This window comes from Glossina fuscipes, unplaced genomic scaffold (assembly GCF_014805625.2).
Source record: "Glossina fuscipes isolate IAEA_lab_2018 unplaced genomic scaffold, Yale_Gfus_2 237, whole genome shotgun sequence".
NCBI lineage: Eukaryota > Metazoa > Arthropoda > Insecta > Diptera > Glossinidae > Glossina > Glossina fuscipes.
In genome coordinates this window covers 173,740-190,912 of record NW_023998580.1, presented here as the reverse complement: position 1 = coordinate 190,912, position 17,173 = coordinate 173,740, and the positions used below count along the sequence as shown (strand labels likewise).

General features: G+C 34.0%; 1 protein-coding gene across 8 annotated transcripts in view; it reads left to right on the top strand.

Annotated features, from left to right (window-relative positions):
* The window catches only part of LOC119642613, a 143,149-nt gene that overhangs the window by 84,752 nt on the left and 41,224 nt on the right, over nt 1-17,173 (top strand). For 6 of the 8 annotated variants that reach the window (XR_005248095.1, XM_038041803.1, XM_038041804.1 and 3 more), the window contains 3 exons: nt 6,196-6,366; nt 6,492-6,635; nt 8,534-8,794. Coding sequence is in view for 7 of the 8 variants with exons in the window: in XM_038041803.1 (XP_037897731.1) it covers nt 6,196-6,366; nt 6,492-6,635; nt 8,534-8,794 (576 nt within the window). In the remaining variant the exon portion in view is untranslated. Of the gene's footprint in view, nt 1-3,435; nt 3,486-6,195; nt 6,367-6,491; nt 6,636-8,533; nt 8,795-17,173 lie in introns of all 8 variants that reach the window. The other 2 variants (XM_038041810.1, XM_038041808.1) reach the window with 2 other exon arrangements.

Genomic DNA, 17,173 nt, shown 5'->3' with positions numbered 1-17,173 from the left:
AAATTGGAGAATATCTTCTTAATAAATAAAGAATTAAAAAAAAGGAGAAACTTCTCCGAGTCAAATTTCGAAACATTTTGCGAAAAAGTAGTGAAAGCGATTCAGGTCTTTCTAACCAGTAAGTCAATTTCCCAATCATGAGGGAAGAAAAAGAATAGACATTGAAAATAAAATACAACAACAAAAAGAGCGCGACAACAACAAATGGTTAAATATTGATAGCTGGCACTACATTATGATACCAAAATAAAATAAACAAATAAGGTAGAGAAGAGGAACTAACTACAGAAAAGAAAAAGGAATCGTTCATAGTAGTCATTAGTTAAAAATTATTATTATTAATTGTTTATGTGTTTAACTATTTAAATGATTTTGCCTTTTAAGTATTCCAAAACTTATTAACAATCCATTCTCAACGATTGCTTTCGGTGACATAACGAGTCTTCTTGGGCAGGGTAAACTCGGCCACTCCAGGACTCTTTGCAAGACAATTTATAGTATAAAAATGATTCGGACCTTCGGGTGTGTTCTTACGTTACTTTTATTTTTATATAAGAAGATTATAAGCGAATTGAAGAGAGGTAGCGTGGTGACCCGACTTTCCTTTGGAATTTTTTTATTATCGATTGTTCGAACACGTGTTATTAGATTTTTTCTTTCGATATCGCGAGTTGCTACAAAGAAACGGATATGTCGAAAGTCTCATAGCAGCCTACCTTGCCCTTCTGTGCCACCGGTTTGTCCCTAGTTGGTTTATGTCAGCAAAAAAAAATATATTCCTCGGTCCTTTAGGGATGCCGATTAAGTTAAACCTGCCATCTCCTATCCGTAAAGTAAAAAAAAAAAAACTATTAATAAGAATCAGCTTGTCAAATAGCCCGTGAACACTCACCTTAGGCGGCTATGACACAATTGAAAGGCTGAGCGTGACGAGACACGCTCTTTTATAGTAACTAGATATTGTCTAGATCAGATAATTATTTTCCTCTAGATCAACGGTGGCGAACTTTTTCCATCAACGGGAATGAAAAAAAATAGAAGTCAAATTTATGCACGATCATTGAGTTTACGTAATTGTTACTTAACAAATAATCTAAGAATAAAATAAGAAGATATTAATAATTATTATAATGTTTCACTAAGTTAGCATCAACCTACATAATGAAGTTTCGTTACGTATATTTTCGAAGACGATATTCAAAGTTTGTAATAATTAAACGCATACAAAACTGGAACCTCCACTTTTTTGACGCATTATATGCAAAAAGTATGATAACATATTTTCCTCTAAAAAAAGGCTGAAAAAAGGAAAATAATTAATACATAATTATAAAGAGTGAGTTATTAAGCGCTACTTACGAAAACCGAACTGTCATGTTGATCACCCCATATTAAAATTTCCGCTATACTTCTTAACGATTCTACCAGCAAACTCCTATTACTCTCGGATACTGTTGTATTTTTTTCTAAAATACTATATAAATATTTTAGATGTTCCACCGATAAACGGTTTTTTGGTTTATTTCAAGCGCCACCAAACCAACTCCACTGCGAAACATTTTTTCTATTAATATCATTTCAATTTTTCCGCCTTTCAACCACAAATGCAATTTTATAATTTTAATAAGAAAATGTTCTTCAAATTACAGCTGATTATTATTATGGTATTGCGCAACCAAATGAATTGTTTACATATTGAAAATTACCCTACACGCAACTAAATAGTTGCGTATATATTGAGAATAAACCGAAGCGCAACTAAATAGTTGTGTTTATAAATTGAGAATAAACCGAAACGCAAAATAAATGAATAACGCAAACATTTAGCAAAACGCTTCCTTACAACCTATTGAAGCAATTGCCCGCTAAGGTTTAACAAAGCAGTTAAAAAAATTAAAAAAAAAAAAAAATAGAAAAAACAAATATTTGTAAAAAATATATGAAATGTCGTCGTGGCTATGGCTAATTCGACTCTGCCGCAAGACATAGATTATCTCAACCACCAAAGGTCGATTGATGATGTTCTCACTGCTTATTACTCCCAAATATTTTTATAAACTCCCAAGAGAAGAATCTCCATGTATTGCTCCATGTTTCTGGCACTAGTTTCAAATCCTATGGTAATGTTGAAATCTCGATTACTCTTTCGATTTAACGGTTAATCACCTGTACAAAATCCCAAATTCGAGTCCGATCATTCATTACAGAAAACCAATCATTACAGAAAAGGACGTTTTACAAGATTTGAAGAATCTGAAGTATAGTTTTGAGCCCAGGCCTGATGGCATTTCCTCATGTATACCCACATTATGCTCTAACGATCATTGTGATGTTATTTCAAATACTTTTAGTCAATCTTTGAAACTAGTCGTTTTTCCTTATTCTAATTCGCAAAAGTGGAAACAAACATATCCTCAAGACCTACAGAGACATTACCAAGTTGAGTTTTTTACCTAAATTGTTTAAACGGGTTGTTACTCAGTAGCTAGCTTTCGCTATCAAATATTGTACATTTCCGTTTATTTCAGCGTGATTTACTAAAAGGAAGATCATCTGTTGTGCGAACCACTTAGATGTTACTTTAGATTTTGTTCAAGGGTTTTTCCAGTAGGTCTCGCACGGATGTCCTAAGCGAAAATTTTACTAACGATCTTCAAGCTTTAAACCACTAGCTTCCCCTTGTGCTTATTGAAATGGATAAGCTCTTATTTTCATAGTAAATCGTTCAGCTCTGTTCAACTCCATCAACTCTGACGAATTCACGGTGTCCCTCAAAGCAGCTAGTTAGGACTCCTTTTATTTATTCTACACATCAATGACCTCCCTTCGGTGATTAAATCCAACCATATCTTAATGTACGCTAACGATATTAAACTGTTTTCTTTCTTCTTCTTGGAACCGCACTTGTGTCAGCTTCGAACCGATATAAATAATTTGCTTAAAAAATGCTTATTAAATTTTATGGAATTAAATCTAAAAAAATGCTTGAACCTTCTTTCTCTTTAAATGGTGGTCCAACGATAATAAAATATAAAGATATTAAAGATAAATTCCTGCTCTTCCCCTCAAGAATTTAGGTTGGTAGCCGCTCATTTCTTTGCCTCATTATGAAAATAGATGGCTTCTGTTAGCCTCCCTGTCACTTGAGAAACGGATATCTATTCTTGGTGTTTCCTACTTAATTAAGTTGATTAATGGTACGATCGGTCTGCCCACATTACTTGTTGAAATAAGCTTTCCTTTCTGATTAAGTTAATAAATTATTTGTCTTCAGAAAGCGGAGTCAATGTACATGTAATTACGAGCTTTTCAATCCGTTCAGAGTCCTTTGCAAAAATAGAGATAATGTCTATTCCTTAATCCCATCATAGGATTATTTAATTCCTTTCATTCACTTTATATTTTTGAATTTTTTTTTTTTACTTCTCTTTATAGACTTTTTATTAGCATAAGGTTCACGTCTAAGAGTTCATTGAATGCAGCTGGTAATTTATTTTAATTGAACTTTATGTTTTATAAACAATACAAAGTACAGAAAAATACAAATTGCTTGCGAAATAGTGTCTGTCTGGAAGTTCTGGCTAAATCTCTATATAAAATAGAAAAGAAGTTGTTATTATTCGGCATCCGTTCGATCGCACTATCAGCCTGCCTGCGGCAAATATTAAGGTCACCTAAGAGCACAACATTTTGCCCTTGCTCCGTTAAACTGTATTTATAGTTCCAACTAAATTGTCCCCTAGTTCTTTTTCGGGGTAATTGAAAATGCGGTGTGTGATTATGTATGCTTGAATCCTATGATTGCAGTTTCGATTTTTATTACACAAATCAGCAAATTAATAAACATTTGGCCACCTTTTGGTCCAAGCAAAAATTGTTGATTCCGTTTAGTGTAGTAAATCTTTGAATATTGTGAGTTGCACTTGGCAGAGTCCCTGTTTCCATGACAGACCAAATCGGGCTTTAGCAAAAGTTGTCTTCTGTGATATCGTGTAAGTGCCGATGCTAGTAATGGATCGATCCCTTATGTAAGTTCATTTTCCCTCTAAATTAAATTTTAATTCGGTTTCAATGCTATTTCTGCGCAAAGTCTAGGCAATTCTATTTTGAATAGCTCAGAATTTTCTAATGATTAAAGAGTTACAAAGTCTCCTACTGTGTATACACCAAAGGTTTGGCTGCTACCTGTAACGTAAATTGCTGCGCTATTCATCCTTTTTTTAAGGGTAACAACTACTTTAGAATAAATGGCGTATTGGTTTTTGTGAATCGTTTGAACTGAAAATTTCTCATAAGAGGTTTCTTACGATTATCTTTAACATCTGCAATTAAAATAAAAGAACGTGATTGCTCTAAATAAAACTTGTTGGTAATTAACCTAAAAATTCCAAAATTCCTAATACTAGTCTAGTTCTGAAAAGTTACAATATCAATATTATTCTAACGTAGCGTGGTATATGGATAATAGTAGTGGTGCATAAGAAACCCTTTCCGACAGCGTTCTAGTCTTAAGAAAATACCCCACTTTTTCCCTGTGTTAGCTGAGACCGTTTTCATTTCAGCGACAAATTTTTAACCAGCTAATTTGTTACTCAAGTATATTTGAATTAACTTATTTTGATTATCAAGTATTTTTTGGATCACTCCTTGCGACATGCAAGCCATCAGACGTTGTCATCGCAGCCATTCTCATCACGCTTTCCATTCTTGTCATAAATGGAAAAATTTTGAATGAGTGATACCATTGAGATGTGGGAACTTCGTTATGTTGAGGCTTAAGTAAATGTACGTGGTTGAGAAGAGTCTGTAAAGAAAGTTTGTGCCAAGTCTGCGTTATTTGATTCAGTGGGATTACTTTGGGTAAGTTAGGTACGTATTTAGGAATGACAGCTTGTTTAATTGGACTGCACAGTCGGTAGCCGTGGTAGTTTGCTCTGTGATCATTGCCTAACTTATTAAAGGTTTTACTTCCTTTTTAAGCTCCTTCTTGATAGTACAGCCACTACGTGGAAGTTAGCTTTTTCAACTGAGTTAATAAGCATTTAATATTTGACATCTACCCTCTTTCAAATATTGGTGATGATTTTTATTCCGTTATTGCACTTGTTGCATGATTTTTTACTTGGCCTTTTTCTTCTGTTAGCAAGGCTAATTTGTTACATGTGCTAATTGCTTGAATGTTCAAGTTTCATTATTTTAAAACCATTACATTTCTTGTTGGCTTACAGAAAATTTTCCAGGTTTTTTGTTTTATATACAAACTTGGAGTGCTCTCTTCCGCTGATGCTTACGCGCGGTCTCTTAACGGACCTTTTGTGTCCCATTAGAGCACTGTCCATCGTTATTATATATATATAAATTGTTATGTAAATATGTTTTGTATGTATGTATTACAATGTATATATCCCCTTGATTGACAATACGATTGTGATGGGTTCAAATCTCAAAGCAGAGTTGTCAGTAAATCCGATAGCCTCAGATGCTAGTGCTTTAAGACTTTAGCCTTGGAATTTATTTATATGGCTAAATAAATTATTTTGATAATAATAATGTGTGTGTATAGACGATTATTTTAATTTATTTCACTTACAATATAAAGTAGTCATATTGCAATATGTATGCGTAATTATCGACTCTTTCGCAGCTCTGAGCAAACAGAGTCAGATATCCTGACACTTTTACTCAAGAAAAAGCATCGGTTAAGTGTAATATTAGAGGAGTCTCTGTTTTATTTTTTGATATGATATGAATTTACGTCTAGAATTTGAACTACAATTTTCGGAAAATATATAATAATAATTGATGAAATGCGCACTGATTCATACGCCGTAAATTAAGTTTGAAAATTCTTATTTTAAATACTTGAAGCAATTTAATCATTCGTGACATATTACAATAGATATGAACTAGCAATCAAAAACAAAATATATTCCTTGTTTTGTTTTAAAGTCTGTATTGTTTTCTTATTTTTCTTAGCATATTACATTTTAAACACGACCATTAACTTATATTAACAAAGCATTTATTGTAAACAGAAGAATCGAACTTTATGTTTGTGAAAAGCCACAGCCATTCTAGATTTACTATAAGGAAGTGTATGTGCGATGTTTCTTTCCTTTCCGACGCATAAAGCCTTGAGAGTAATAATGAGAATAATAGCTTTTGTGCATTCCCTACTTGTGGTTTTGCTTTTAGATGAATTTCGTTCAAAAGTTGCTTGCGAAAACGAGAGTATGCCACTGATGTGCAATCCCTACTCGAGAATAGCTGTATATAGTGCTTCTTTCGGATACATTGAACGCGAAAGCGTACAATGCCCGCATAACAACAGTGTGCAACATATACCAACAAGCAATATAAAACCGAGTAAGTTAAAAGCAATTAAGAAGGAAGGCAGTCATTGTACCTAATTTGCAAAATGCTTGCAAAAACAATGATTAGGTCTGTTTGCTGATTTCTTTTTTATTCCTCTATGCCTTTATATTGCAAAGCTTGCCTGGTTTCTTATGCTACCGAAACAGTTATGCAAATTTGTCACGGTCGACGACGTTGCTCAGTAACAGCGGACGCTGGGACATTTGGAAGACCTTGCAAAAATGATATTTCAATGAGTCTAAAAGTCGTTTTTACATGCAGTAAGTATAATTTATAATATATCATATCAAATATTATTATGTTATATTACTATTATATTCCATTTATAATATCACAGTTTGTCAGCCTTTATTACATTTTCTTGATAGCTAAGTGAAGAATTGCGTCATATAGGTTCAAGTCTTCCATTATGACAACGAAAGTATCTATTTAGCACTTCGAACAAGGTTAATTTGGAATATTAATTTGACTCGCACGTTATAAATCTACTATTATTTGCCACTATTGCTTATAGGCTGTCGACGCCCAAAATAGAAATAGATGAGGGCGTCCCAATGCGCTTAACAAAACTAAATTTACTTTCCTTTATGAAGTAGCCAGGCTGCTTTCTAAATGGCTTGCTGGCGTTAATATTTTTACTATCCATTTTAGGCAAAATTTTTGCGAAAAGATTGCAATGGAAAGAAGAATTGCGTCATGCAGTTACGGCATCAACTAACAGAAGCTTGCAGGAACTTTTCGAAGACAAATCTTAATAAGTAATGATATAAAAAGCGCTATTAACTTATAATAACCAATTAACTTATAAGGAGTGTTAGTTAGCAATCTTTAAAAAAGAAAGTATTGATTTAGAACAGCCTCTTATAATCTTCCTTCCATCAATTTAGCTGTTGTTAAACTCAATTTTTTGTTTGAATAAACGTCATGCTTGAGCTATTCATTTATTTACTATGTGTTAATGGAGCATGCGGCACCGTTGGCATTTAAAAATTTACTTTATTTATGTCTGTCGTGGACGGTGACGAGTACTACAAAAACCCCGCTAATTTTGTATAAGCAAACCTAGAAATAAAGTGGGTTCTAAACGTCATTTAAATTTTTTCGAAGTATTCAAATTGGGTTAAATAGTTGATAATTGAATTTGCACCACTTAGTTTTTAACGATGGATAGCAACATTGAAATTTATTTTATATCGTAAGGCCGGCGAATCAATGAAACTATTCATCAACTTTACATTGAATAAACCTAGGTTTCTCTAGAAAACCCTCTCCCCCTAGTGCGGGTGACGCTGTATGGTATCGAAAAACCTTACCCAATCTTACCCTGTCCGACGTTTCTGAATGTTTGAATATTATCTACGAAGAGTTTTAACCTGTGAGAAAAATGTACACGTAGATGTACGAGCAGCACGGGGTACCTCTTTGTGTATAGGGTGAACTGCAGAGGAGGGTTATCCAACCTCAGCTAGATTGCTAAATTTTAAGCCATTGCCCTAAAAGTAATCATTTTTTCTACTGACAATTTTACCTATGCCTAGATGTCGGAATTAGGAATGGTAAGGCAAACAAGAAGACAAGAACACGCGTTTAGTGCGAGCCAAACAGAATCCACGCTCGTTGAAACCAGACGCAGCAGAGCCGTCTAGATAAACACGCTTTTCGTAGGTCTTCCTGCACTTTATAGACTATGGTCGTAAACAATATGAGTGCACGTGATCTTAAGTTTTCCTTCTCTTCTACATGGTGGGTATAATAACGAAACTGAAAAAATGCATTGACATGTTTTGCACGTATATTCTTCCTAATCTTTGTTATGAACTAGCTCTATTGCTAGGAGAATTTTTTAAATGACCATTAAAATGGCAGGTAAAACTGAAACTTCTTTAGAGCCTAATTTCATATACGTGTTCTTATAAAAATAAACTTTTACTTAACAGCAAGATATATTTTTGGTTATTTTATGATAAAAACAGGTGAGAAGTAGAAGGTTGTCTTGCAAAAACAATGAATATCCCAAGTTTAGATCGCGTCAATATTGCTAATTTTTATTAAATTCTTATCCGCGGATTGTGGTAGCCGAATTGAAAAAAATTTGAGAGACTACGATAAGTTGTTTTTCCATTTACTTTGTTAACTGTTGAAATTTTTTTGCATTTAGTACCTCGTAAAGTGCTCAAAGATCGTTATGAAACAGCCCCCGAAATGGATGAGCCACAACAGAGTGAATTGGATTTGGACCAAGATGAACTATATGATGAAGACCAGTTTTATAAGGAAGATGAAGCTATACCACCAGCACCGAAGTTGCAAGGTGCAATACCCAATGCTGTCTATCCCTTCGATTCTAAAATGCGTTTTCGAGAAACCACTACCACCCTATTGCCATCAATACTTTCCCGCAACGAAAGCTCTCTAGAAGGTAAATTTCTTTATAAAATTAAAAAAGAATCTTTTCAGTCTAAATTGCCTTTATATGTACATTACCACAACCCTATCAAAATTAAACAAAATTTCCCGCAATGGCTTACTAAACAAAAGAAGTAATTAACATGACAAGTTTACACAGCAATAGCGAAACGTTATATGCCGCTAACACTGGATTTTTTTAATATCCATTCTCAACTTATGCTAAAACGAAAAATAGGAACGTTATAACACAATGCCTTACATTTAGTAGTTTACGTATGCACATCTTTGCTTCCACGATTGAGGGAAAATTTTAAAACACTGTAAGAAGCGCAACAAGCTAATTCAGGATGACTGAGATTGTCTTCGCGAATGGTATCATCATTTTCTTTGATAGAAATAGTTCATTAAATATATTCTCTTCATATTTGTCATTAATACGAAGTGCTCGCTGATGAGAACCTTTCCAAGCTTTGTCCTTTTCAAAGTGATTTCCAATCACAAAAAGCTAATTTTCGATGGAACCATTCAGTTTCAAAAAGAATCTTTACTGCTCATATACTAACAAGCTCCACATCAAACTTAAAGTGTATACTTCTACGATTAAATAAATGTATATTAATTTTTTAATATAAAGGCGTAAACAATTGTTTAAAATAGTAATAGATTTAGAATAAATAGTTAAAGATCGTACTGTAATTGTAAAATTCAGTAATGAAGAGCGTTAAAAGTAAGTGTACAAGACCACAATAACTTATACGTATCAAGACGCTATTTTTGTATTGGTTCACGGAGGCAATTCTCTTTCATAGAGCGCGTAAGTTGACTATTCTTAAAATATATTCCTATCATTAGGAGTTAATATTATAATGAGTATTAAGACAAAGTTTAATCTCAGGAACGCACAAATAAAAATTATGGCGAATAATATCGGCTGTTTGTCGGAAGGGTGAAAGTGATTATATGCTTAAAAGACCATATTAATGAACCATTTCGAAATAGGCAAATTTTATCCCTAAAACGAAGTTAGAATAAAATTGCTACATTTATTTCATTTTCCAAATCGTAAGGCTTTTCCCTCGAGAAATCTGTGTACCGTTTGTCCTTTTTGTTCCAACACATAATCAATCAGCCGTAGAGGTAGTTGAAGAATGTTATCATTATGATAGGAGCGGAAAAGTTTCGCAGGGCTGTTTCATTAAAATTGAAAGTTTCAATGTTTCTTATGTTTTGAATATATTTATTAAAGCAAATATACGTTATTGTTGTCTACAAACTTTTGCTATTTTACTAATAAAACTATTATGCCTCCGTTGTAGAAACTTTCCAAAAGCCGGCCTCCTTTTTCTACCTCTCCTTTCAAAAAGATTTATCCCCGCAGTAAATTTATAAGACGAAATAAGATTTCTAAAGACTTTTTAAGATTTTGAGGTTTTTTATCCGAGCACGAGGCTTGTTGAAAGGAAGCAAGTGGTCTGGCCTGGTATGCTTTTATGTTCATATTTGAAATTTCGATTGGGCATCTTCACCATAACCGCGACGAATTTTTTTACAAGTCTGTGAAGACTTACTGATTTAGTCATAGTGGAATTATATGATTTTTTAACTCACTTTCAAAGGGTAGAACTTTTTTGAGTCATTTATGAACTGTCATGTACTTATTGCGTGATATAGTTAATATTGGTACAGTGATGAAAACTATCTCTTAGGAGAGGAGATGTGATGTTTTTCGCTAATACGTTATTTATGCCTTGTACACTTAAATTTTGTCCGTAACATTTTTATTTACATGTGAGAAAGCTTTGTGTTTGTTCGTGATTTTAATTATTTGGTACTTATGCTCGGCTTAAATTTTAAGGTAGGTTAAACGTTGTCAAAAAAAGCGTTCTTGAAAATATGCACTAAGCAAATGCATCATGTGCATCATGTGCATCTTAAATACAAGCACCTGATATACACAGTTTATTGAAATTTTAAAAAATGTTTTTAATTGAACCGAAAGCAAGAGCTATTTGTAGTCGCTTTCCTCATAATTTTCTGTAATTTGTGTGTGATGTTTCAAATGATGAAGTCGCTAAAATTATTTTTTGTTTTGTTGAACTTTTGGGTTCTGCTATGGCCGACAGCTATTGAAGAGTGACGTTTTCGTTTCCAATTCCTAACGCATGATCTTTAGAAAGTACGTTAATTCGATTAAAAGGTTGGCTTGCGAATGGCATTTATCTATCACGCATGCTGGCGTTAAAAAGCGTGTTCAGTTTAAACTACGATGTTCGCCTTGTTTCAAGTGGCTTTCCAACGGCTTACGTGTTATCAACTTAAACTACAAATTCTATTAAAACGAGCTTTACATGTCACACGTCACTCGAGACTTTACATAATAAAAGAATGAAGTCATCTGTCATCTGTGCCTACCCTACCTTTGGTCTATTGATTCTATAATTTTTCGGATCTTATTGGACATATAGAGCATCATTTTAACATTTGTGACTAGGGCAGGTAAAGAATTGTATTAAGCGGAATGTTATAAAATATTTAGGGCTATTTTAAATAAAGTAAGTTCAATTTAAAGTAAATTTGTCTAAGTTTCAGCTAGGAGAAAATCTTTTTAATTATATTCATTTACAATCCAACTTTAAAATAAACATAATTCTATAATTAACAAAATGAAATAAGGAAATCGTTCACAAAACGTAAATTAGACAACCGTAATAAATAAAAAAAAAAAAAAAATTACTGTAATCTGAATAACAAACAAAATAACAGTTTGTATTTGTAAAATTGAAGTGATTTTTTGGTTAAGAGTGTCAGTTAAGAAATCTGCTTTGCAGCAAATTTTCAGAAAAAAGTAATATACTGAAAACTTACTCGTTTGCACAGTTCTAACTTTGCCAAATTTCCTTTTAAAGGTTGTCTTTAGAAATAATTTAATATTTTACCCAAAAGGCACCTATTATAAGGATTTCAGTGAAGTTGATTCGAATATAAATCCTAATAAGCCAAATCTGACCTTTTCAAAAAATCTGTCTTTCTCTTTCCTTTGAAAAAATTCAAGGTAATTCCGATTTTCTTCAACAAAAGCAAATTTAATATTTTGCACTATAAGTTAAATTCCAGTCACGAACAAGCCGACGTGGTCGCCTTAGTACCATGAATAATGCGTTAAGGCTTTTTGAACTACTTGGACCCATTATAATTGTGTTGCTTTCCATTTTTCTTGCTAATTAAGATTGTCTTGATGCAAAGGGCTTCGTCAATACGAAGGCTATTTTCCATTCAATTTAGTACTGAGGACACATCCATAAAAAGTTTCGATGAAATTGTTTCGTTGAAATTGTTAAAAGTATTCAAGGCTTCCCGACGATATAAAAGCTGTGATGTCTATTTGAACATGGATTCCCCACTTTATAAGAAGTTCGTCTACATGGTATTATATTTTGCTGTGCATACTCCATGTTTTCTGACGGCGATGGTAAGGATGTTTAATCCTGATACTTTTTTTGCAGCCATTATTACCAATCTGCAAGAAGGGCTTATTCAAAAAGAAGCTTTTTTTAAAAAACTAAATATACTTGCTATATCTGGTAAGCCTTATTTGTCAATGTACCATTCTATGTATAACTTTTTATGATATAGTTGACGTCTGTAAATTCCTCTACATCTGTTCAACTATTGCGTAAGGACTTTATTATTTCTAGTGTCGCTCTTCAGTGTCACTTAAAGAGGCTGTGGAGACTGTCGTACGTGCCATAAGTGAGCTAGCTAGTTCGGGAGATGTGGGAGGATTAAAACTTCATCTCGGAGACACTCCACAGGCGATTACGCCTGAAAGAAATACACGTACGAATAGACAGACAGACGAACCCTAGGTTACCGCACAGGTATAATATAAGCCCCGCATCATTCTTCACCCTGTCCTACCTATGGTCTCCTTCGGCCCATGATGTCAATGGGAGACCCCCAATTTTCCTTCCATGAAAAAAGAAAATAAATTCTTTTCATTACATTTTTCTTTCACCTTTATTTTCTCAGATACATTATGTTCATTTCTATTTTCGTAGTATTACTAAGTTTCCCATGTACACTTACAATATTAAATGGTTCTGCTCTTCAATACATTGATTTACAGAATAAATTTTTAAGTGTTTATTCTAGTTTAACAAATTTTTTTAAAGGTATAAATTATAATTACCGCACAAATTCTTTAGCTGCGTATATTCCCCTTTCCATAATTTCAATTTTATCGCTTTTTACAAATATTCCAAATTTTCATACAGTTTTTCTTCCAAATTTTAATCATGGAGTTAACAACTTTTTTTTTTACCTTATAGATATATGGCAAATAGTATAGTATATTTATTCCATTAACATTCGTTTAATAATTACTACTACTCAGTTAAGGTGACTTTTATACATTCCTTATTTTAATTTTCAAATATATACTATACCTGACCCCAGATCTTATCATTTTCACTCACTTCACATTTTGACCATTTTTCTTCATTTCCAAATACGACGATTACTAATTTTGAGCAGTTTACTATTCTTACTAGTTTTCGTTCTAATGGCTTTTTTGCCCGCCAGGTTTGTAATTAAATTTCACAGATTTCCAATAGCAGACAAGAAAATATGTACATAATTTTTGTTTTTTTTTATATGTGTTATTTATAATTTCCTATTAAAGTATAATATATATAATGAAATAAATTCTTAGACTAAAAAAAAGACATTGAGCACTAGCAGACTATCGACTCTAATATAAATAAATGTATATTAGATAATGAGCTTAGTAGTATTAATAAAGTAATATGGTAAATTTATATTGAGGTGGAGTTAATTGAAGGTTGATGGAAGAGTAGTGTTGATGATGGTATTGTAAATTTCCTTCTGCAATTTTCTCTTTAACTTTTCTTCCAATGTATCTTTGAAGATCCAACTTTTCCATGACATTATCCATAATTAGAGGAGCAGAAGCAGCATACTTTGCCGCTCGATCAGCCTGCTCATTTCTCAGTAAACCGATGTGACTTGGTACTCATAACATTTTAATTTTTCCGTCGGGTGTAGTAATTATATTCCTTAATTTGTTGATGGTGCTCCATCTCGAAGTCGAAGGGTTCCGGGTAGCTTGTAATACAGACAAACTGTCAGTAACAATGACGGTTTTGAGTTTGTTTTTATGGGCAAGGTTGGCAGCGTGAAGGATAGCTCTGGCTTCGGTTATGAAAGTTGAAGTGCTTTCGTGAAATATGTGGTTGAGAAGAACCCGTCCTGTAGCATCTACCACCGCACAGGCAGGAGGCAGACCAGGAGATTTTGAGCCGTCTGTGTACAAAAGATTCCAACCAGTACTCTCCAATAATTGGATTTTTTCAGCTATTATATTCCTGAAGACGTAATTTGGAGTATCTTCTTCTTTGTGCATAGACAACGAGATGTCAAAAGAGCAGTCTTTCAAAATCCATTGAGGTTTAATACCAAAAGAGCGGAAAATTTTTAAGGGAATATTCAATTCCTTTGCGACGTACAAACAATAGTCAATTGCAGATGGTGACTTTGGAATTTTGTTCGCAATAATAATCTTTTTCACGTCATCACCGAGAATAGATTTGTTTGAATTAAGAAGCTTGGGGACTATTTTAGCTTTTAACTCACACAGTCTATTTTCTAAAGTTGGGAGACCAGTTTCAATTATAATATTATTTATGGGCGTCGTCCGAAAGGCATAACCACTTGCTCTGACGGCTTGGTGATAGACCGGTTTAAGGATGTTGATATTAGATTTGCAGCTATTGCCATAAATTTTCAAAGCATAGTCATTCTTGCTTAACACAAGCATTTTGGTAAGATAAGCAATAGTGTTAATATGCGCATGGCTTCTCCAAGCAACATACTGTATGAAATTTACCCTTGTTAAAAGGGAGTGTGCTTTCCAACGATAATTGTTGGAAAACGTGAGCCCGAGAACATGGAGCGTCTGCACATTTAGTACTGGTAAGTCGTTAATATGCATCAGTAGATTTCCTGCATCGCACATTTGTTTTCGACAAATCTCACATGCAATAGATTCGAGGATGTTGATTGCTTTCGTGTTGTCTTTTTCTTTTGTAAAAATGAATACATCGTCCGCGTAGAGACAATGTTCCACTCTTGGTACACGGCAAAGAATTTTCCTAATTTCGTTGAATGCGATCTGGAAAAGCGTGAAAGAGAGAGGAGATCCTTGCGGAATGCCATTCTTTAGGGGAAAAGAATCACAGAGATGATTGTTGCGACATGAATGATTTGATGTAATTGAAGAATTTCGGCCCAACATTCCATGATTTTAAGAGTCTTAAAATAACATGAAGACCAACTCTGTCAAATGCTTTTTCGAAACCAATAGAGAGAATTGTTACATGATTTCGTTCGGAAAGTGCTTTGCTTGTGAAATAATCAATATGTAACAGAGCGTCGATACACCCTCTACCCCGCTTGAAACCAACTTGTTGCTTTGTTATCAGGTTCTTGGACTCAAGAAACCAAGATAATCTAGATACCATAATCTTCTCTAATACCTTAGAGAGGCAAGATAAAAGAGAAATTGGGCGATAATCTGATGCGATGGAGACATTTTTAGACTTTGGAATTGGAGCAACTGCTGCCAGTTTCCACATGTAGGGTAGATGGCCAGTCAAAAAAACCGTATTATATAGGTCCAGCAATTTCTTTTTACTTGAATTAAACAGCGCACTGATCATTTGGTAGGAGATGCGATCTAGACCAGGTGTCTTCCCCTTCGATTTGGAGAGACAACTTCCAAGTTCTGAGGTAGATTCGCAATTTTCCAGGAACATGGCACATCTATCGATATTATTTGAAAGAGATATTCGAGTCCTTTTATTTTCGATGAAAGCACTGGAGAAGTTGCTGTCAGAGGAGTATTCGCACCACACTTTTCCAAAGTAATTAGAAATCTCATCTGCGTCAGTTAAAGTTCCATTGGGAGTGCAGATGGCAGAAATTCCGTTCAGGTTTGAAGTCCCATTAAGTATGTTGATTTTGTTCCAGACAACTTTCATTGATGTATTTCTGTGAATTCGTCTCGAGAAAAGTTCGAAACTAAGTGCCTTTGATTTCCGTAATTCCTTCCTGAATAAAGCATTGGCCTTTTTGTATAATAACAAGTGATTCTGATCAGGACATCTCTTAAAGCGGTGCCATAGATCCATTTTATTTTTCCTCAAAAACGAAAGCGTGTTGTTCCACCAAAGAACCAGAGCTCGTTTAAAAGAGCTGTTGGATTGAGGAATAGAAAGATGAGCAGCCGTGCGAATCGCTTTGGACATAATAGCAGCATCATGGTTGCAGTTCTCGTTAAATGGCTTTGAATTCAAAAATGACTCCACCTGTTTGGAGTAATTGATCCAATCCGCTTTATCTAGGAGGAATTTGGCCTGTTTTGCTGGAGTAGCAGAGGACGTTGAAAGTTTAAGATCGATTATGATTGGAAAGTGATCACTATTATGTAGATCATCAGAAATAGACCAGGAAACCAAAGGAAGAAGTGAGGGAGAGCGACATGTTAAATCAATATGTGAAAAAGTATGATGAGTGTGAAAAAGTATGATGAGTTGAGAAGTGCGTTGGTTTTCCATCATTTAAAACGCAAAGGTTGCTTTGAAAAAAGGCCTTTTCTAAAACAGTACCGCGAGTGCTGTTCACTGTTGAGCCCCAGATGGTATTCCAGCTGTTGAAATCGCCGCATATAATTAATGGGGAAGAAAGTACGGAGAATAAATTGTAGAGTTCTTGCTGAGAAAACGATTGCGAAGATGGAATATAGAGCGAAAGCACTGTAAATTTTATACTTAACATTATTTGTATCGCTACGGCTAGTATATTTGAGCTTAAATTTATGCGTTTGTGAGGTATACTTGATTTTATAAAAACACCTACTCCTTGTTTGGAATATGAGTTTTGATCAGCATTCGTGAAGTATCTGGTATATGATTTGGGTGGAATAGGATTAAAAGAGCTTCTACAATGGGTTTCTTGAAGCGATAAAAAGGTTGGATTAAAATCACTTATGAGTGTACGGAGTTCATCAAAATTATTAATAAGTCCCTTAATGTTCCATTGTAGAATTTTAAAAACTTTATTTAATTGTAATGACATGTAAGCAGAGTGGAGGGAGGGTTAAGTTGACATGTCAGCGTCTCCGTCGAGAAGGTCACTATAGGAATTTTTCGTGAATGATTTATTCTTACCAGCAGAATAATCTGTATTTAGGTGATTTGGTACATTTGAAGCGCAACGGGTTGGCGCACGTGAATAATTTGAAATTGAAGGTTGATTGAGGGATGAAAGAATGGATTCATTAACACTTGTGATTTGTTGAGTAAAGTTGAGA